General features: G+C 41.9%; 2 protein-coding genes across 2 annotated transcripts; one reads left to right on the top strand and one right to left on the bottom strand.

Moving 5' to 3' along the window:
* The first annotated feature begins 4,306 nt into the window (after positions 1-4,306).
* Positions 4,307-5,250, top strand: LOC119841637 (olfactory receptor 6-like). The gene is given in 4 exon segments (XM_038369187.1): positions 4,307-4,715; positions 4,718-4,796; positions 4,798-5,024; positions 5,027-5,250. Coding segments are annotated over 4 exon segments (939 nt in total).
* Positions 5,251-9,418: 4,168 nt separating this feature from the next.
* LOC119841635 (olfactory receptor 12-like) lies at positions 9,419-14,602 on the bottom strand (the record flags this gene model as incomplete). Its single annotated transcript, XM_038369186.1, has 2 exons — positions 9,419-9,905; positions 14,565-14,602. Coding segments are annotated over 2 exons (525 nt in total), but the record flags the coding sequence as incomplete, so codon positions are not given.
* Positions 14,603-23,260: the final 8,658 nt, after the last annotated feature.

The following is a 23,260-nucleotide window of genomic DNA, read 5'->3' as shown; positions in this document are numbered from 1 at the left end:
AGATGAGTATATATGCAGAGAGATGGAGATATTAGATAGATGAGTATATATAAAGAGAGAGTGATGGAGAAATGAGTATATATGCACATAGAGAGACATAGTGTGTGAGTATATATGTAATAGACCCAAAGACAGATGAGTATATATATACTGGCAGATAAATGTGTATGGGAATATATAGATTAGAAAGCCAAAACCTTTTGAACATTCTTGTTTAGATTTTACTTAATCTTATTCAGGCAAAATTCTCATCAACTTCAAAGAGAATTTTTCCTTAAAAGAATGGAATAAAAAAAAATCTGGATTTGGCTCTGTTGCTTATAGGTTACAATCACAAATGAATGAGTGAATTTTTATTCTTTTCCTCACTTTAATATGTTCTTGGGAATATCAGAGTTAAAGACTCATGTTATTTAGTAGATTGTCAGAGTTCTAAAGATCTACACACTGTAAGAATTTTATTTTATTTCAAGTACATTTTGGTAATTCTTTTTTCTGTTGGTGAACTTTCTTTCTTCCTTTCTTCCTTGTTACATGGTGACTATTATAAACTCTTTAGCATATAATATGATATAATATATAAAACCACATATATATAAAAATTACCCCAATTTACATCATATGATATAGAGCGGGACTTACTCTCTAATAGAAAATCAGCCCCAAACCTCTTTCCTACAGATTGCTGCAACATAAATGTATTGTCTGTGCTGTCACTAGAATAGGAATGGCATCATGATTTATTATTATCTTCCTTTATTTAGCTGTACTATATCTTCACTTATGTTACATTCATGCAACTAAAGACTCATCCTCTGTACAAACTTGGTCTTTAAGGCCAGGGTTTTCAAAGACGGCTTAGAAGATAGATAGATAGATAGATAGATAGATAGATAGATAGATAGATAGATAGATAGATAGATAGATATGTACTCTCTTTTCAAGTCAATGGGAGCTGGGCACTTAATTCACTAAGTGTTTTGAAAACCCCAGGTTAAATATGTTTGATTTGCTGAGCATTTTCCTGATCTCAGTTGCACTAGTATAAAAATGATTAGGGGTATAGAACGGCTTCCGTATGAGGAGAGATTAATAAGATTGGGACTTTTCAGCTTGGAAAAGAGATGACTAAGGGGGGATATGATTGACATATATAAAATTATGACCGGTATGGAGAAAATAAATAAGTAAGTATTATTTTCTCCTTCTTATAACACAAGAACTAGGGGTCACCAAATGAAATGAATAGGCAGCAGGTTTCAAACAAACAAAAGGAAGTATTTCTTCACACAACACACAGTCAACCAGTGGAACTCTTTGCCAGAGGATGTTGTGAAGGCCAAGACTATAAAAAGGTTCAAAAAAGAACTCAATAAATTCAAGGAGGATAGGTCCATCAAAGGCTATTAGCCAGCATGGGCAGGGATGGTGTCCCTAGCCTCTGTTTGCCAGAAGCTGGGAATGGGCAACAGGGGATGGATCACTTGATGATTACCTGCTCTGTTCATTCCCTCTGGGACCTGGCATTGGCCACTGTCAGAAGACAGGATATTTGGCTAGATGGACCTTTGGTCTGACCCAGTATGGTCATTCTTACGTTCTTATGTAAATCTGAAGGGATTCTGTTGATTTCAATGGATTTAAGGTAAAGGAAGGACACCCAATTCCCATTGGAAACCAATTGAATTTTGTCTATGTATTTCATTTAAGTTCCTTTGCAAATCTCATATTTACGTCTTGTTCCTGGTGGTGTAATAAACATGAGAATATAGCCCTCTATTTTATATCAGTTCTGAGGGAGATATTCAAAAGCATCTAAGATATTTAGGGACACAAGTCTCATTCACTTTCAATGGCACTTCTGCTCCCAAATTGCTTAGTCTCTTTTAAACATCTCCCCTCCTAGTTTTGTATTATGAATCACAGGTCACATCTAAATATTATTATATTTTAACCTATCCCACTTTCTGTGAGATGAAATGAATGTGACACTAGTACAACTGGAAATTAATGGCTAGTAACACAAAATAATCATAGACAAATATGATTGAAATTAACATCAAATGTTGACCATTATTATTATTTTGCTTCACCTTTTTGTAATTTGAGTTTTCCTCTACTAAGATTCAAAATGTACATACAAATACTGATCCTGCAAAGAGAGCATGGTGAATTTTATGCACATGAATTGTTCTGTGGAAAGTAATGGAGCTACTCATGTGTTTAAAGTTAAGTGCTTGCTTCTGGGACATAAAAATAACCAACTTTGTTTTGGCCATGAATTGAATACAACACTAGTAGCACTCAAAGCTAAAAATCCAATGTATCTATCTGTCCTTCCCTCCTTCCTTCTTCCTCTTGTGATGATGATTTTCTATTGACCTTTCTGGACCCCAGATTGAATATGATAGTAGCAGGCTATAAAGTGAACATCAAAAAGTGAACTATCTTCTTTTTCTTGATATAATAGCAATATTTTTAAAATACTGGTCGCTGAAAGCTGTGCTGTGTAATGGGTGTGGCAATTAGACCAAGTAATTATAGAATCATAGAATATCAGAGTTGGAAGGGACCTCAGGAGATCATCTAGTCCAACTCCCTGCTCAAAGCAGGACCAATCCCCAATTTTCTTTTGCCCCAGATCCCTAAATGCCTCCCTCACCATTGTGTAGTCTTTCTCATACAACCAATAAAATTATTGCACACACATTAGCTGTAAAGTAAGGGTGGTAATTGGTTGAGTTACCTATGATATCACAGTGGTCTAGGACTCTTGTCATGGAATGTATTCCTGCCTTACTGTAGCTGTACACTGCAGAGGTGTAATTTGTAAAGTCAGAATGGCTGAGAACTTAAAAATAGGATGGCAGGGAACCACAAGTTCTAGTGATATTTGAACCTGATGATATTCTGAACAAAAAGAGCCCTCTACCATGCTTGGGGCTGTTTCCACCACTTTACACTGACTCAATAGATACTCTAAACTTCAGAATGACACACAGACAGGTGACATAACTGGAATCTTATTAGAGCGATAGTATCATTTGTGACATGAGTTAATATCAAATATGACCCATCCTGTTATTAATTATTCCATTCTATAAAGCTCTTTATAAAGGTAGGTTTATTATCACTACATGACAGATGGGGAAACTGAGGAATTGAACAGTGAGGTGAATTGATAAATGACTCAGTGGCAGGACTAGGAATAAACCCCAGGAAACTTGATTCCTAATTGAGTAACATACCTTATTACCTTACACATAAAGTGTATCCATTCCTTTTCCCTCTGTGGTGAAAGTTGATACCATTATACTTGATCTGCCACTTTGTAATTGAGATCTGAGTTTTTTCTTCATTGCCTTTAAGTAGGCAGATTCCTACTGATACCCTGATGCATCCTAACATAACTGATTCTTTTTCTGACCCACTGCTGCAGATTGAATGCAGGTCTTCATTGGACTTTCCTATAACAATGTCTAGGCCTTTGTTCTGACTGGTAGCAGATAATTGAAGATGCAGGAATGTGCGCAAATAGCTCCAGGGTGAAAAAATCCTTTCCACTTGTAAACAAGAGTTCTCCTCTGCCATTCTGCACTCTGCAAGTTCCTGCAGGGACTTTGTGCCCTCTTAAAGACAATGGGAAAGATTTTCAAATGTACCAAAGCACATATGAGAGGAGGGATGGTCTAGTAGTTATGGGGCTAGTCAGGGACTTGAGAGGCCCCGGGATCCATTCCTGCTCTGCCATCAACTGTATCTGACTAAATCACTTAGGTCCCTTTGTAAATTCCACTAGAAGCCTATCTGCATCTGTAGGCATCTCAACTAACTTGGAAAATCTGGTCATCTGTCCATTCTCCATCTGTAAAATGGGCATAATAGCACAACCCAAACTCACGTGAGGGTAAATACATGCAAGTTCTCACATACTACAGTGAAGGTGGCTAGACAAGAATCTTCGATAGAAGTTGAACTGATTTTCAATAGGACTTGCCTTCCTAAATTCCTTAGGTGCTTTTTAAAATCTCTCCCTATATAGCTTTGAGTTAAGGATGGTTGAGTTGTTAGAGTAATTTTGAGTGAGATCTTCTATTGAGGCAAATTGCTGTAGCAGTAGCAGTCACGTCTGAGAATCTGGGCCATAGTTCCCACAATGGTGTGGGGTTCCAATACTAAAGGATGGGTCTAATAATGAGGAATATCAAAGTAAAGTGCTGAAGTGAAAGATCTCAAGAAAACAGGATCTGTAACTTCAACCACTTATTTCTGTCTATTTCTGACTCGGCAGACTCTCAAGGGCCACATGGAGCAGGAGAATGACATCAGTGTCCAGGAGTTCATCCTGGTGGGATTCCCGACCATCTTGGAGCTACAGATATTGCTCTTTGTGATATTCCTGGTGGCCTATGTGCTGACCCTCCTGGAGAATATGGTCATCATTGCCTTGATCCAAACAAAAAATCACCTCCGCAAGCCCATGTATTTCTTCCTCAGTCACCTCTCCTTCCTGGAAGCCTAGTACATCTCAGTCACCATCCCCAAACTGCTGGTGAATTTCCTGGTGAAGAACAAGAGCATCTCCTTTATGGGATGCATGACCCAACTCTATTTCTTCAGCTCCTTCTTATGCACTGAGTGTGTCCTGCTGGCTTCCATGGCCTACAACCGCTATGTGGCCATCTGCAACCCACTGTGTTACCTGGCCATCATGACCCCCAGTTCTGCCTGCAGCTGGCAGCTGTCTCCTGGGTAAATGGCTTCTCCATATCCCTGGTCAAGGTGTCCTTCATCTCCCCTGATGTTTTGCAGCCTGGGGATCATCAACCATTTCTTTTGCGACATCTCCCCGGTGCTGAACCTGGCCTGCACTGACATGTCACTGGCAGAGACGGTGGACTTTGCACTAGCCTTGATCATCCTGATGGTCCCGCTCTCTGTGACAATTGTCTCCTACCTGTGCATCATTGCCACCATCCTGCACCTACCCACTGTCCAGGGGAGGAAGAAAGCCTTCTCCACCTGTACTCCCACCTCACTGTGGTCATCATCTTATTCTCAACCTCCCTCTTCATGTACGCCCAGCCAAAGAAGATCCATCCATTTGACTTGAACAAGCTGGTGTCAGTCGTGTACACTATTGTCACCCCCATGCTGAACCCCTTCATCTACTGCCTGAGGAACCAAGAAGTGAAGGGGGCACTAAGGAAAGCTTTCTGTGGTGTGAGTGCTGTCCACCAGGCTATGTGACAGACACAGCCCTCCAAAGGGACACAAAGTTTCATGCTGGTGGAACATGAGCAGTATGCTGCTTATGGCATATAAGGCCAAGACGTATAGAGACCTTTTTTATTAACTCAAGCTGAGAGCTGAAAAGACTGAGAGAACCACATGTCAGTCTCTCTCCAGGAGCCACAATAAATAATCTCCTTTCTGTTCTGTATGTCCAGACTCTGACTGTTCTCTACCCACAGGAAACTCTAGCAAGACCAGGGAAAAGACATGGCTGAGGGGGGAAATTTCAATAAGGATTGGAAGATCCCTGGAATTCAAGAGGTGTTCAGACCTAGTGTTCCAATTCCCATCAGTCTCTGGTGTCTATCATCTGGAGAGGTTGGGAAATTGGGACACAGACTGTTCAGTCAGTTCCCACAAGAGAATGAGTGGGAGACCCCTCTCCTGGTACAAGGCAGGAGAAAGCACTGGAATGACCCACAAGGGCAATGATTCTTCATGAGCCCTGGGGAAGCAAACTAAGGAAGCTAAAAGATCATTTCCATTTTCTGTGGACCAAGTCTTGGGGACATTCATTGTTTTGTACTCATGCAAATTCCATTGTAGCCATAAATAAAAATTGAGTTAGGAGTTGTGTACCTTTCAGGTCAGCATGGATTTCATACCAGAAGGCAATATAAAAAAGCCAGCCAATGATATTTTACCACTGAAAATTTCAGTTTTAAGAATACCACATTGTCTGATAGGAAAATGGCTAGCAAGAATAATTTTGACCAGGTCTAATGGCTGCACAGTTAGAGTTTTTAAATGTTGTAAAGATGGAGTACATGGAAAAAATGTCATGGAAGTAGCATAGGTGAATAGACCACTGACACAGTTAGACTTTATTGTTAAGGAAAGTGGTTCTTTGATCCTGTGGTCCACCTAGCACTAAAGCTAATCAACACTAGTCCTACTAGTTAAAGCTCAGTTTAGATCTCTATTAGAGTTTCCAGAAGACTTTTTCTCCAACAAATCTCAGTACACACACACACAATCTCCTCTCTGCACCATGTGCAGCTACTTTTGTCTTACTCCTTCCCAGCTACTACACAGCCCCTTTGGTGTCACTGGCCTACATGCTCAGGGTCTAACTGATTGCCATATGTGGGGATGGGAAAGAATTTCCCCTGGGTCAGAATGGCAGAGACCATGGGGGATTTTCACCTTCCTCTGTAGCACTGGGCATGGCTCTGGTTTGAACTAGTGTAAATGGTGAATTCTCTGAAACTTGAAGTCTTTAAATCAAGATTTGAGGACTTCTGTAGATCATCCAGATGCTCTCAGCCTGCTACAAGAGTAGATGGGTGAGGATCTGTGGACCATAATGTATACAAGGTCAGACTAAGTGATCATGATGATCCCTTCTGCCCATGGAGTCTATGAGACTATTTTTATGTTCCCCATATGTAAATTCCCCTGCGATTACATGTGTAGATGAGTTTATTTTAATAATTTTCTTTATAACTATTTTTGTGTCACCCTGGTCCCTTAAAGAACGCTTTTGAACCAGACCGAGTGATTACAGAGGAGATACTCATGATTAGAAGATCTCTTTCTTAGAAACTGGTTCCCCCCTATGAAAACTTTGGGGAACACCAAGCTCAGAAGGTTGGTATAAAGAGCTTTGCATCTTTATGGTCATTTTCTTGAATCCAGCACAGGTTGTCAGCATTAATTGTGCTGCTGAGCTGTAAGATGTTGAGTTGTTTGGTCTCTGTTGGAAAAAAATAATAGGGTTGTACATTTCAGTATAGAAATGTGATGAAATTCAGACTTCTGGGGAAACATTTTTTTTTAGTCTTAATTCTCTGTGTCCTTGAGTGTTCATTATTTTGGGGAAATTCTAAGGCCTGTGTTAAAAAGGCAGTCAGACTAGCTGATCACAATGACTTTGGGATCTAAGAATCTATGACTGTATGCATTTTATCAGGGCTGGATATATGCATAGGCGCTGTAGGCCTATGCCAAGGGTTCAAACTCCTGGAGTCATGTGATTACCTCAGACTATCAGCTTTACGTTTGTTTGCTTGTTTGTTTTGTTTTGCTTTTTATTTCCTAGCCCCTTGTGCTGGAAATGCTTAGAAAAATAACCTCATTGTAACCAGTGCTGCAGCCTCTGCAGAGAAACTTGAACAATAGGTCTGAGAACGGGGAATGTGCCCCTGGTATAACAGACACAGTGCTGTCTTTCTGCATATACAGAGAACCTGAGCAAATAGTTCTGAGAGGGGAGAACTGCCCTGTATCTCTCAATGGGATGTTATCTCCAAGTCCCACTGGTTTGAGAGCCGCACTGTTAGAGAGCTTTCCGTTCACCCCCTCCCCTGGTTCTTGTCACACAGACAGAAAGCAGAAGACCAGAATTCGGAAGTGCAGGGAATGGGATGTTTATTTGGTTAGTTTCAAGCAAGCATATCCCTAGCTCTGATGCCACAGAGCCTTTACCCGTGTCCCTGTTCCCTATTCCCACCTCCTCCTTCTTTGCAGGCCCAAATATACCTGCAGTGCACTCCCACAGTCCCACCCTTTACAGCTTATGATCAAGTTCCATTTTGGAAGGTTGTGAATTTGTCGTCTTGGTACCCACCTCTGTTGTATCCCATGGGAGGGGCAAGGAGTGAGGTTGTGTACTGGCCAAGGCCAGGCTTTCTTTGGCTTTTAGTGTTTCTTATGACTCCCCCCTAGCCCCCTTGCCTCTCCTAACTGGTTGCTTGACCTTCACTTGAGAAAGGAGCCAGGCAACCTTACAGTGTATGCTTGTATATTACACTCCCACCATACCCTGTAACACTATAAACTCTATCTCTTATCTCTTCTCATTATACTAAGAAACCCATCTAGCTGGGCAGAAGCAACACACAGTGTCTTTGTTTTTTCCCTCTTCCCTAGCTGGCCCATCACCATTAGTTGCCCTGGGTTGGTAAATCATGGTAAATTTGACTGGCAAGACATAATGCACCAAAATCTCTCCTGAAGTGAAGGTGATGTTATCCTCAAAAAGTACTGCAGCATTGGGCTCAAAGTGTGGTTTTCATTTCATAACCAACTCAAAAAGGGAAATATTTTTAGTTGTTTATTTTACTAAGTTTATTGCATCATAAAATGTACAGCAAATGGGCCTGATTATCCATCAATTTACACACACTTTAGGACAGTGTAAATGCATTTACTTCAGTGGAGTGACTACTAATTTACATCAGGGTGAATGAGAGGAAAATCAGATCCACTTATTTGCATGTGGCTACTAGTGATTTACACCTGAACCAGAGAAAGCTCCGGGTTTACACAAATATGGGTGAGATTTGAATGAAGACCACTTAGTCTATTGAGCTGTGTTGCAGACATGACATAGGAGTACTATACATAGATGATCCAGGTTAATATGGGCTCTATTAGTTTCCTTTCCAGTTCACACATTGTCATCATCACCAAACAGTTCCCCACTTAGGCATTAGTGATAACTCAAGGTCCAAACCTTGAGCTGGTGAAGATACACAGAGATCAGATTAGCTAAGCAAATTACACTACCTAACAATTTGGATGGAGGTCATTCCTATTCTAAGTATATGTAAACATGCAAATATATAGAGAAATATTTTATTGTCTTAAATATGTTGTATGTTCAGTGTTCTGGAACATTATAGAAACAATGGCATTGCTATGCAGAAGAATCCTGTCTCCAATGGTGGCCAGTATCAGCTGTTTCAAAGATACGTGAATTGAATGATAAATGATGGAGAAAATGTATTCCTAACTCAGACAGGCAGTAGCTGACTGATATCCCAAAGCATGAAGCCATATTCATATCAAAACCATTTTAGAATTCTGAAAATATATCCTAATGACATACCTAAATAACATCCAGTAGCAATGAGTTTCACAGGTCAACTAGTCAGGTAAGTAAAGAGAGAAGCAGAAAGAGCGACAGATAGACACACAGAAAAAAGGATAGATAGATAGATAGATAGATAGATAGATAGATAGATAGATAGATAGATAGATAGATACTCTGGATACCAAAGACTTTTTTATGCTTGCCCCCAAACTAATCCCAATAAAATAAACATTTGCTCAAAATTTGTTGTTGTATTACACTATATTTTGGCCCAATTGGTTTCATCTGTATGTTCAAAGACAATGTTCATTTTTTCAAACATTTCTTGCTCATAGTCCTTCTCAAAGCATCTTTCACATCCTTGTTTCTGAGGCTGTAGATGAAAAGATTCAACACGGGAGCAAAAAGGGTATAAAAGATGGATACCATTTTCCTTGGGTACAGAAAAGTTAGCCTAGTGGGCTGGGCATACATCAAAGCAGTGGACACATAAAATAAAGTCACAACCACCAAGTGGGAGGTGCAGGTGGAGAAGGCTCTGTGTCTGTCTTCAGCAGAATGAATCCTGAGGATGGTGGAGATGATATAGACATAGGAGACAAGCACAATCAGTGCAGTGCTCACTAAAATGAGGCTGTATAAGGTAAATATCAAAAAGTTATTGACGAATGTGTCACCGCAGGACAGACTAATCAGGGGAGGGCCGTAACAGAAGAAATGATCCACCTCATTAGACCCACAAAAGCGTAGCATAGAGGTGAAGCCTGTTTGCACCATGGAGTTCACACAGCCACAGATATATGATATATATGCCACAAGTATTCCTTTTCTTTTTGCGAATACAGACTAACAGGACTGCTACTCTGAAACCTGTCCCTGCTGTGTGGCTCCTCTCTCTTACTGGCTCAGTAGCTGACATTTCCTTTAGAAAATAGAACAAGATAAAAGTTAAAAAAGTGTCAAATATAAAATATATGTTGAAGTTTCTCCTAAGATTTCTTGAAATCAATGGGGGTTAGTCATCTAGATGCTTTGGAAAATCCCATTAGGTGCGTAAACACCTTTAAAAATTTGGCCTCAGGGTGTTTGTTTGTTTGTTTGTTTGTTTGTTTGTTTGTTTGTTTGAAAGATTTTACTTTGAATCCCAAATTAATCAACCTTCCTCTACAATCGTGGGGAAAGACTCTTTTTGGCTGAGGAAGACATGGGCAAAATCCCCCATGAGCAATGCCATTCATTTATAAAAGGGTAGTAAAAATAGGCTCTTTTACACAGATTATTCTATTCCTTTCCATCTGCGAATCAGTATATTTATGATTTATGTAACCACCATTTCTGCTCCTGACAGATTGCAGTGATTCTAGTTGACAGCTTTAACATCTGTATACAATAGCCTTCCTCTGGGACACTCAATGGGAGTTTTACTTGAGTACTGACAGAGCAAAGTCTAAGTAAGAATGTAAAGACTTGTTGTTTGCTTTTAACTCCAGGTTACTTCAACTTTTAGCTGGATTATGTATCAAGTGTCTGAGTCTTACTCACATTGTGTAGTACCTTCCTTCCAGTGTAGACTCCTTGATAACAATGGATTGTTAATATTCAAATATTCTATAAATAACTTTGCAAGTACACGTATTTATGGTTCATCACCCTAGATGTGAATCTCCTCCATCAGAGGGAGGGCAGTTGGGCTCTGGTCACTGGAATCTAGGTCAACAAACTACAAATGTCCAGATAATTCTCTTGAGATGTGGCTGGACCCTTTACAAAAATTCAGAATTACAGAATATTTCCCAATTTTCTAATGTTTGTGTGGGGGGCAGAGCTGGTTGGAAAACAACAGCTAAAACAACCCACAACACATTTTTTAATATATATATATTTTTAAAATGTTGAATGTTCCATATTTTGACTTAAACCTGTCAAGCAAAACTAATTAAACCATTTGCCATGTGACCCCCTCTGCCAGGTGGTGTCAGCAACCAAAAGGACCAGGTTCAATTTTTCTATGGGTTTTCTTAAAGACTTCAAACACACTGGCTCCAGCTTTGACCCAGAAACCTGGGAAAATACATACACCGCCATGGGAATCCTTGATGGGCAATTCTTCCCCACTGGCAAACACTGAGTCCAGGCAATACAACCAAGGGAACTTTTTTTGGGGTGTGTAGGTGGGAGGAAGACATGAATGAATTTGGGAAAAACAGCTATTAATACATTAAAAGTTTTATGATGTTAGATTCCCCCTGGGTATCTTACGAGTAACCTCAGTCCAACCTACAGCTGGTGCAAGTGGCTGATGAGTTCTAGCCAGTTCCCTCTTTACTAGCTGGCCCATCACCGTTAGTTGCCCTGGGTTGGAGAAGTCTAAGGATTCTAGCTGGCCAGTGCTTCATGGGCCACTCTACTAATTAACTCACCTGGAATGATTTCAGCTTTCCCTGCTGGGAAGGGAGGTCTGCACTAGTGTCCCTTAGGCTGGCTGCTGTTTTCTCCATGGCTTCAGTCCAAGCTGCCTAGCTCTGCTGCTGTGTGTCCCCTCAAAGGTGCTGGTACTGTAGCATCACTGCCATCCATGGCCTCCTAGCCATCCATTGCCTCAGACAAGCCATTGCTCTGTTCTACAGGTCGCCACCAACCTCCTGCAACTGCCGCTGTTCTACACCATCCGGCGGTCTCAGCTCAGCTCATGGGAAGATATCAGTGGTACTTAGGGCTCTTGAGAGAGGCCTGACCTCCAAGAGGCTCTCCCAGCAGCAAGCAGTGCCTTTTCCCCCTTCCTCCCTCTTGGTGTTCTGCCCAAGCCCCCTATCCCCAATGTACTGATGAGAACCTTTGTGAGGTACATTCAATGTCCATGGCTTGTCCATGCATTGCCCAATAAGGTCAATTGCAATTTATGCCCCCCAGTCCCAAAACATAACTGCACTTTAACTAAAATGTTCCAAACTGCTGTGTAACTAAAATGGAAATGAAACCGCAGAGCGTAGCCATTCAGTCAATTCCCTTTGCCCTACCATAGATCGTGGCAGAGAACTCCCTTAGCAATGGAGTGCCTGCACATCCTCATATCTTAAGCTGCTTTGGACTGCTCTTCCCCCATTTAGTGCACAAGCTCCCATCTTCCTAATGCTTCAGACCACAGGATTACAGATAGATAGATAGATAGATAGATAGATAGATAGATAGATAGATAGATTATGGGTGTGTATGGGAACAGATAGACAGATAAATAGATAGATGGGTGTGGATGGAAATAGGTAGATAGATTTTTCATGTGGAAGATTTCATACAGTTGTTTAAACGTATTGTTCTTTCAGGGACTGCGACATCTTAAACATTAAACTTCTCTCTGAATTTTCTTTTGTCTGCTATTCTCACAATTTTCACCTAAGATCACTTTTAGTAAAAGAAGTTAGAGAGCAAATATTATTCAGTGTTATCCAGGGAGACAACTGCATATTTTACACAGCAGAAATCTGTGTTTCCACCCTTCTCCGGTCAGTTTTCCTTGCCATCTGTGTTACTGCTTGACTCCATAGGGGGCAGAAAACATTTTAAAACAAATTACAAATCCCCAACAGATGGTAGGGGCATATGCCACACCTGAAACTTTTTAAAAAGTATCTATCTATCTATCTATCTATCTATCTATCTATCTATCTATCTATCTGTCGATTAGATTGCTGGTTGAAATGTCTCTATTAAGGTCTTGATACTGCAAACAAACACTTATGCCTGTTAATAATTTGTCAGAAAGATCTCTCAGGGATGGTCTAGGCACACTTAATCCTACATCAGCATGGGGGGCTGGACTAGATGACCTCTCAAGGTCCCTTCCTCCCCTACGTTTTTATGATTTTCTGAAAGCAGTCTCATTGAAATCAATAAGCTTATTCCTATCAATAATTGCCCTCATGTTCTTTATAAGTTTCCAGGGGTAGGCTCTTTCTTTCTTTCTTTCTTTCTTTCTTTCTTTCTTTCTTTCTTTCTTTCTTTCTTTCTTTCTTTCTTTCTTTCTTTCTTTCTTTCTTTCTTTCTTTCTAGAGCAAGTTAGGGAAGTTGGAGAAAGTAAATAAGGAAGTGTTATTTACTCCCTTGCATACACAAGAATTAGGGGTCACCAAATGAAATTAATAGGCAACAGGTTTCAAACAAATAAAAGGAAATATTTTTTCATACAACACACAGTCAGTCTGTTGAATTCTTTGCCAGAGGATATTGTGAAGGCCAAGACTATAACAGGGTTCAAAAAATAATTAGATAAGTTCATGGAGGATAAGTCCATGAATGGCTATTAGCCAGGATGGGCAGGGATGCTGTCCCCAACCTCTGTTTGCCAGAAGCTGGGAATGGGTGACAGGGGATGGATCACTTGATGATTACCTGTTCTGTTCATTCCCTCTGGGGCACTTGACATTGGCCACTGTCAGAAGACGGGATACTGGGCTAGATGGATCTTTGATCTGACCCACTATAGCCATTCTTAGGTTCTAAGTTGTTTGGAGGGGTGGAAGGGAGGAACTAGTTGATTGCTAAACATTTAGCCATTGTCCCCTCTATTCTTCAAACACTTCCCTTCAGGCATAATGCTTACTTTGGTGACTTCCTCAGTTGACTTCAGTGTTATGCCTGGCAATATTTAAATGAAGAAATGGAGAAAAAGGTTTTTTGATGATAGCCTAAAATAAGGTATAATTCAGACCTTGTGCTAAAGAACTCTGTGGGAGTGTTGAACTAGAACCTATTACATTTGAAAGCAAACAGGCAGAATAAGAAAGAGTAATCAGGAAACCAATAAGAAAATATACCTTTAAATACCTTATGCAATAGTTTGGAATTAATGTAAAGTCACCAGATTATCAAGCATCTGGGGAACCGGTGCTTATTAATCACATTGTAAAGGCAAATCTCATAAGCAGTGTTTGAAGACACCACACTGGACACTCAGCAGAGAGGTGTTTGTTGTATTGTAGGCTCCATGGCTCCATCTACCTCAGACAAAAACTCAAGATCTTGGCCAAATTAACTCAGCAGCAGCACAAAGCAAGGTTTTCTCTGTCGGCTCTGATTGAGAGCACATCTTTTAGTGGTTCCACCGGAGGGCATGGATCAGCATTCAGGTTGCACTCACCATCAGGACACAGCCGAAGTCAGAGAAGCTTATGATCCAACCAGCAGACCAAATTTGGTGATAAATCCTGGTCATGAGCCACCTGAGGCATGTTGCTAAGAAGTGGTTCCATCGAGCATTTGAGATGCAGCGCCACATTGACAAAAGAATCAAAGAGATGTCCAATACAGATGATGTAATAATGGTCAACCCTTGTGTTCCTTCCCCACTCTGAACTCTAGGGTACAGAAGTGGGGACCTGCATGAAAGACTCCCTAAGCCTATTCTTAGCAGATTAGGTTAAAAACTTCCTCATGGTACAAACTTTGCCTTGTCCTTGAACAGTACGCTGCCACCACCAAGCGTGTTAAACAAAGAACAGGGAACGGGCACACTTGGAGACGTCTTCCCCCCAAAATATCCCCCCAAGCCCTACATCCCCTTTCCTGGGGAAGACTTGATAAAAATTCTCACCAATTGCTACAGGTGAACACAGACCCAAACCCTTGGATCTTAAGTACAATGAAAAAAGCAATCAGGATCTTAAAAGAAGAATTTTAATTAAAGAAAGAGTAAAAGAATCACCTCTGTAAAATCAGGATGGTAAATACCTTACAGGGTTACAAAAAGACACAAAAACAGGAATATACATTCCATTTAGCACAACCTGTTTTACCAGCCATTTAACAAAAGAAAATCGAATGCATTTCTAGCTAGATTACTTACGAACGTAACAGAAGTTCTGAAGAGCATTCCTGATCTGTACCCGACAAAAGAATCAGACAGACAGACAGACAGACCCTTTGTTCCCCTCCCCGCTCCAGCTTTGAAAGAATCTTGTCTCCTCATTGGTCATTTCGGTCAGGTGCCAGCTTCTTAACCCTTTACAGGTGAAAGGGTTTTGCTTCTGGCCAGGAGGGGTTTTCTAGTTCTGTATACAGAAAGGTGGTTACCCTTCCCTTTATATTTATGACACTCCCCCCAAATCACAGATAGGGTGAAATGCTGGCTGGAATTTCTTCCTGGAGCTCTAGGAAAAAATAGAGTTAATAAGACACATGCACCTCTAAATATATTACCAAGTGTATAAAGATTAACAATATTTTCCACATCTCAAGGACGATTTTAACCAGTTGATTCTGGGAAACTTTCATGGGAGAGTGCATCAGCCACTTTGTTAGAAACTGCTAAGATGTGTTGGATGTCGAAATCAAAATCTTGGAGAGCTAAACTCCACCTAATAAGTCTTTTGTTATTTCTCGTGGCGGTATAAAGTCACTGTAACACAGTATGGTCGGTTTGCAGGTGGAGACGCTGTACCCAAACGTACGGGCGTAGCTTTTCCAGAGCATAGACAATGGCATAACATTCTTTTTCACTGACTGACCAGTGGCTTTCCCTTTCAGATAGCTTCTTGCTGAGAAACACGACAGGATGGAATTCTTGATTTGGTCCTTCCTGCATTAAAACTGCTTCCACTCCATGCTCGGACGCATCGGTGGTTACTAGGAACAGTTTGTCAGTTAGCACAGGGTCAGATGTGAGTGTTGCTTTAAGCTGGTTAAAGGCCTTCTGACACTCTTTGGTCCACTGAACTGCATTTGGCTGTTTCTTTTTGGTGCGGTCTGTCAGTGGGGCAGCGATTTGGCTGTATTGCGCTACAAATCGCCTGTAATATCCGGCCAAACCTAAGAAGGATTGGGACTGTTTCTTTGACTTTGGGAAAGACCACTTTTGGATAGCACCCACTTTGGCCTGTAGGGGATTGATAGTTCCTTGACTCACCTGGTGTCACTCTCTTTAGGCCTATTTGATACTTCTTAATCTTAACAGTTAGTCCTGCATCCCTTATGCTCTTGAAGACTTTTTGTAGATGTTCCAGGTGTTCTGCCTAGGAATCCAAAAATTCGGCAAATTGTCAAGGCAGGCGACTGCATATTCTCCCAATCCTGATAGGAGACTATCTACAGGTCTTTGGAAGGTGGCGGGTGCATTCCGCAGCCTGAAAGGGAGGACATTAAATTCATACAGCCCGATATGTGTGGTGAAGGCTGACCTTTCCTTGGCGGATTCATCTAGCGGTACCTGCTAGTACCCCTTGGTTAAGTCCAAGGTAGACATGAACTGGGCCCATCCCAGTTTCCCCAAAAGTTCATCTGTGCATGGCATTGGATAGTTGTCTAGGTGAATTACTGCATTTAGTTTACAGTGGTCCACGCAAAAATGTATCTCCCTATCTGGTTTGGGAACTAGAACCATTGGAGAAGCCCATGCACTTCCAGAGGGGCAGATTACCCCCCATCTGTAGCATATCCTGGATCTCCTGTTCTTTAGCCATTTTAGCTTGAGTAGACACCTGGTAAGGTTGGACTTTAATTGGGTGAGCATTACCTGTGTCAATGGAGTGGTATGCCCGTTCAGTCAGTCCTGGCGTGGCTGAGAACATCAGTACCTAGCTCGTATACAGCTCCTTGATCTGCTGTTGTTGCATACATCCAAGGGTTATGGAGATGTTTACGTCTTCTGTGCCACCATCACTTTTCCCTTCATAGTAGACACCTTCAGGCCACTCAGCGTCATCTCCTCACTGGACTGTAAACAGACAATCCTTTAATTCTTTGGAATAAAAGGGCTTTAGAGAATTAATATGGTACACCTTAGGCTTTCGGTTTGAACTGGGGAATGCTGTGAGATAATTAACAGCTTCCAGGCGCTCTTGGACTGTGAATGGCCCTTCCCATGACACTTCCTTTTTTGGGGGGCCTGGAGTGCCTTTAAGACCATGACCTGGTCCACGACTTTGAAGGACTGCTCTCTGGCATGTTCATACCAGGCTTTTTGCTCTTTTTGAGCATCCTGTAGGTTTTATTTAGCAAGGGCTAAAGAGGTTCGGAGGTTGTTTTGTAGGTTGGTTACAAAGTCCAGAACGTTAGTTCCTGGAGAAGGTGGAAACCCCTCCCATTGCTGCTTCACCAACTGTAATGGCCCCTTAACCTTGCGGCCATATACAAATTCAAATGGTGAAACCCCTAAACTACGATGTGGTACAGCTCTGTAGCGAAGGAGCAACTGCTGCAACACTAGGTACCAATCATTGGAGTGTTTATTTATGAATTTACGTATCATGGGCCCCAAAGTTCCTTTAAACTTCTCCACCACGCCATTTGTTTGATGGTGGTAAGGAGTGGCAACCAAGTGATTCACTCCATGAGCTTCCCCAAGGCTTTCCATAATTCCTTTCAGGAAATTAGTTCCTGCATCTGTGAGGATGTCGGAGGGCCAACCTATCCTGGCAAAAATGTCTGTTAGTGCCTAACACACTCTTTTAGCCCTGGTGTTGCTTAGAGCTACTGCTTCCGGCCATCAGGTGGCAAAATCCATGAAAGTCAGTATGTACGGCTTTCCTCTGGGTGTCTTTTTCGGAAAAGGACCCAGAATATCCACAGCTACTCGCTGAAATGGAACCTTAATGATGGGGAGTGGCTGGAGAGGGGCTTTGACCTGGTCTTGTGGTTTCCCACTCTTTGGCACACCTCACAAGACTAGACATAGGTAGAAACACCCTTGCCCTTCCCTCCCAGTGGAACAACTTTCCCAAATGGTCTTTGGTTCTGTTTACCCAGGCATGGCCATTAGGATGATCATGGGCTAAGTTTAAGAGCTTTTCCCGGTACTTAGCTGGAACGACTAACTGTCTCTGAGGATGCCAGTCTTCCTGGTGTCCACCAGAAAGAATTCCTTTGTATAAAAGTCCTCTTTCTACAACAAACCTGGATTGATTAGAAGAGCTGAGAGGCGTTAGGTTACTCCATGCTGCCGTCCAAGCTCTTTGGAGGCTTTAATCTGCTTCCTGTTCGGTCTGGAGCTGTTCCCTGTATGCTGGAGACATCAGTTCCTCATTTGATCGAGGACCTGGGCTTGGTCCCTCTGGAAGCAATGTAGGGGATGGGACTGTTTCCGTTGATTGTGAACTGCTCTCTGCTATTGCACTATGCTGGGGTTGAGGCTCTGGCTGAGCCTCTTGTATAGGGTTATCTGCTGCTGGTGGTGCAGGTTCGGTGGGGCCCTATGGGGTTTGGGTTGCGGGCACTGGTTCTGGTGCTTGTTGTTCCAACAAATCCGGTTCTGGGACCTGCTCTGTTTGGGTCTCTGGGACTGGATCCACTACTGCTGTTGCTGACATTTGCATGGGGTCTGGTTCCATCACCTCTGACCGGGTCCTAGTAGAAGTCTCCGGAACAGAGCTAAGTGTGACAGCTTGCTTAGCCTGGCTGTGGGTGACCATTCCCACCCTCTTGGCTAGCTTCACATGACTGGCCAAGTCTTCCCTGAACAGCATGGGGATGGGATAAAGATCATAGACTGTAAAAGTCCACATTCCTGACTAGCCCTTGTACTGGACAGGCAACTTGGCTGTAGGCAAATTGAAAGAGTTGAACTTGAAGGGTTGAATCGTAAGTTGGATCTCTGGGTTGATTAAATTGGGGTACACCAAGAAAGCATGGATAGCCGACACTTGTGCTCCAGTGTCCCTCCATGTGGTGACCTTCTTTCCGCCCACACTCACAGTTTCCTTCCACTCTTAGGGTATCTGAAAGGTATCTGGGCCTGAGGACCTCAGGTGTGATTCTGGTGCAATGAACTGTAATCTGTTGGGGTTCTTGGGGCAGTTGGCCTTTACATGCCCCGGCTCATTACATTTAAAACATCGTCCAGCTGAGGGGTCACTGAGGCAAGTTGGGTTGCTGGAGAACGGTGTGGATGGACGATAAGGTGTCTGGAGTGTTCCTTGGAGTGTAGCTGGGGACTTGGCCTGCCCCCGGTAGTAGGGTGTGATCTGAGGTTGTCCCTTCTGGTATCCGCTCTAACTATGACCCGGATTGTTTCTCTCTCCTCCCTCCACCATTTTTTTTCTGGTTTGCCCCACCTCTCTGGCAGTCTGGGACTGCTCGTATTGATCAGCATAAGAAGCAAGAGTTTCTGCTGAGTCCATTTTCTTATCCCATAAACACTGTTTTATATCATCCTTGGACATATTCAGGAATTGCTGATGTATCATCAAGTTCCACATTCCTCCAAAGTTAGTTACAACCCATCCGTTGATCCATTTATCAAACAGATCAGTCATTTGGTTTATATGAGCCACATTACTTAGTCCAGGCCCTCTCTTAAGGGTTTGAAATTTTACTCTGTACATTTCAGGTGTAACTTGAAATTGTTTTAAAACCAAATCCTTGAATTTTTAGTAGTCAGAAACCTCCTCAATAACCATCTTATTGAATATGTCCAGAACTCTTGCAGTCAATTTTGTGACCAATGTGGTCATCTTGTGAGCTTCAGGAATTTGATGGAGTGTGCACAGTCTCTCAAAAGTGAGCAAATATTCAGCAATATCACTGGATTCATTATACCGTGGACATAGTCGCTCCCATTTGTGGATTGTTGGGGAAGGATTATTAGGGTTATGCGGTATATTCAGTTGAGCCTTTGCTTTCTCCATCTCCAGTGCATGCTTCCACTCTTTTTCCTTTGCCTCCATTTCTTTTTCCTTTGCCTCCATTTCTCTCCTGTGGGAAGCATTTTTTCCCTCCTCAGCATGCTTCCATTCTTTTTCCTTTGTCTCCATAGCTCTCCTGTGGGCAGCCTCTTTGGCTTTTTCTGCTTTAGGTTCTTTCATTTTAGCCTCTCTGTTTTTAACTAACTTTACACCGGAGAGTTAAAAAACCCCCAAAAAACTTGCGTGTAAAATTTTTGTGTTACAATGTGATACCTATGTTCTCTGATAGTTATTCTCAGCCTACAGAAAAATCCTTTGTCTCCAGGCAAATAGACAGAAAAACCCTCTAGTTCCTCTTAGCTAAAAAAAAAACCCTCTTCAGGTCTGTGAAAAACTTGTGAATTTCCCTGCAGGAGGTTAACTACCCTGCCTTGAGTTAGAGAAAACTCCAGCTCAAAAAAGACAAATCCCTTTGTTATGCTTGCTGCTTTGTCCCCCAGGCAGAGACAGAAAAATTCTAACTGCTTTCAGCTTAAAATCTGATGCCAAGAAGCCCAAATGGGGAAAAATATCCCTTTAAAATCCTACTGTGCTTCAGCTTCAAAATTATCGCAAAAAAAAATCTCAGAATGATCCCACTACTCTGCCACCATGTCAAGGTTCCTTCCCCACTCTGAACTCTAGCGTACAGATGTGGGGACCTGCATGAATGACCCCTTAAGCTTATTCTTAGCAGCTTAGGTTAAAAACTTCCTCATGGTACAAATTTTGCCTTGTCCTTGAACAGTATGCTGCCACCACCAAGCGTGTTAAACAAAGAACAAGGAATGAGCACACTTGGAGACGTCTTCCCCCAAAATATCCCCCAAAGCCCTACACCCCATTTCCTGGAGAAGACTTGATAAAAATCCTCATGAATTTGCATAGGTGAACACAGACCCAAACCCTTGGATCTTAAGAACAATGAAAAAAGCATTCAATTTCTTACAAGAAGAATTTTAATATAAGAAAAAGTAAAAAGAATCACCTCTGTAAAATCAGGATGGTAAATACCTTACAGGGTAATCAGATTCAAAACATAGAGAATCCCTCTAGGCAAAACCTTAAGTTACAAAAAGTCACAAAAAAAGGAATATACATTCCATTCAGCACAACCTATTTTACCAAGCATTTAACAAAAGGAAATCTAAAGGATTTCTAGCTAGATTACTTACGAACATAACAGAAGTTCTGAAGAGCATTCCTGATCTGTACTCGACAAAAGCATCACACAGACAGACAGACCCTTTGTTCCCTTCCCCGCTCCAGCTTTGAAAATATCTTGTCTCCTCATTGGTCATTTTAGTCAGGTGCCAGCAAGGTTATCTTAGGTTCTTAACCCTTTACAGGTGAAAGGGTTTTGCCTCTGGCCAGGAGGGATTTTATAGTTCTGTATACAGAAAGGTGGTTACCCTTCCCTTTATATTTATGACACCTTGACAAGAAGCACAGCTGATGTATTTGTATTCTGTTAATATCTCCAGAGGAGGCAAAAGACACATGTGCATCTAATCAGACTAGTGGGAAAACAACAAATCCAAGTGATTAAGTCATAGAAAGAGTGTGCTTAGCAGAGAAATCTCTGGATTTACTCTGCATTTACACCAGTGTGTTGGGGACACTGGGCATGGCCACTAGGTAACTCAAGGGGATGGAAGACCACGAGTGTTGATGAAGCCCCCTCGCTCTAGGCCCAGATGGCCCCCCTTCCCTTTTCTGCCCGGAGATACTCACAGCAGTCACGCTGAGGAGTTTGCAACAGTTTATTGCAGGCGCAGACTGGCTGAAGCAAGATTAGGCCAAGCAGGACAGGAATGTTAGATAATGCTGAACAAACAACTCCATATATGGGGGAATAGATGATAAGAGGAAAAAGGGGAACTGGCTGGTATACCGGATTGGCTATATGGATACTTAGGACAGCTTGCTATTGGATAAGTATGCTAAAGAATGAATGCATAAAAATATGTGTAACTGCTTGCACTGGTGTGCAGAATTTGAGATTGTTGTCTCCCTGTACCACTTGAAGCTTCAAATAAACTTTTCTACTTCTCCACCCCATTGTGATTATTGGGCGACGCACACCAGGCAACGAATCCAGCTGTTGCTTGCCTTGGGCACTCTGTGCCGGCAACAGGTGGAAGAGACAGCCTGATAGAAAGTATCCGATTGACTTCAGTGAGCTTTGGGTCAAGCCACAAGATCAGAATCAGGCCCATTATGTCTTAGATTCCAAGGCTAGAAGGAACCATTGTGACAATCATCTACTCTGACCTCCTATGTAGCACAGGCCAGGGAACTTACAAAATGCAAAATGAAAAATAATTCCTAAGGTAGATATTTTACAAAAACCTCCAACCTTGATTTAAAATTATCAGTAGTAGAGAATCCATCATGACCCTCGTTAAGTTGTTCCAATAATTAATTACAGTCAACAATTAAAATTTTTACGCCTTTTTTCCTGTCTGAATTTGCCTAACTTGAACTTTCAGCCATTGGAACGTTATACCTTTCTCTGCTAGGTTGAAGAACCCATTATTAAATATTTGTTCTGCATGTGGGTTCTTATAGACTGTAATCAAGTCACCCCTTAACCTACTCTTTATATTAAGCTTAATAGATTGAGCTCATTGAGTCTACCACTTGGACATGGTGATGGGATACAGGACTGTATTGATCATATGCCATTGATGCCAGGAGGAACCCTTTGGCAGTGATGAAGAGACTGAAGAAGAAGAATTGGGTGGCTCTTCCATTGAAGGAAATGGCTTCGCTTTCTGATAGGAAGCTCATCATGGCTTTGGGGACAATGGTGGAGGAGTAGCAGAGGTCTATGAGGGATATATTCATGAGGAAGAAGTACATGGGAGTGTGGAGGTTAGAATTGGCTCTGATGATAAGGCCCAGGATGGTGTTTACCAACATAGTTACCAAGAAAATCACCAGAAACCCCAAAAAGGGGACCACCTGTCACCCTGGACCATTTCCAAACCTCAGTAGGATGAATTCTGTGACTGCTGTGCTGTTCCCACTGGTGCCATGGCTGTTAAATGCTTGTGGAAAGGGATGAGATAAGGATTACCAGAGAGTCAAATGAAGATGATGCAATGAAGGGCTTAGTGAAAAGATGGAGGATGGATAAGGAGAAAAGACCCATGTTCTGAGAGTTAGTAGATCAATGCTAATTTTCCAGACACCCCATGAGGCCTTGGCTCAGTCACTTGGGCTGGGACTTCCCAAGCAGCCAAAAAGAATTGGTCACTCTTCTCCCATTGATCACCTCAGGCCAGATTTTTAAAGGTATTTCTGTGCCTAGTGGAATTATCAAAAGCACCTAAGCACTAAAATCTCCTAGATGCTTTCGAAAACCCCAGTAGCCTCCTAGATTCATAGATTCCAAGTCAAGAAGGGACCATTCTGAAACAATACTGGTAATCCTGAATTCCTAACTACCCTAAACTGATCTTAAATATCAATAAAAATCTGAGGCCTATGCCTT

Source organism: Dermochelys coriacea, chromosome 13, assembly GCF_009764565.3.
Source record: "Dermochelys coriacea isolate rDerCor1 chromosome 13, rDerCor1.pri.v4, whole genome shotgun sequence".
NCBI lineage: Eukaryota > Metazoa > Chordata > Testudines > Dermochelyidae > Dermochelys > Dermochelys coriacea.
This window is presented reverse-complemented; position numbering and strand designations above follow the sequence as displayed.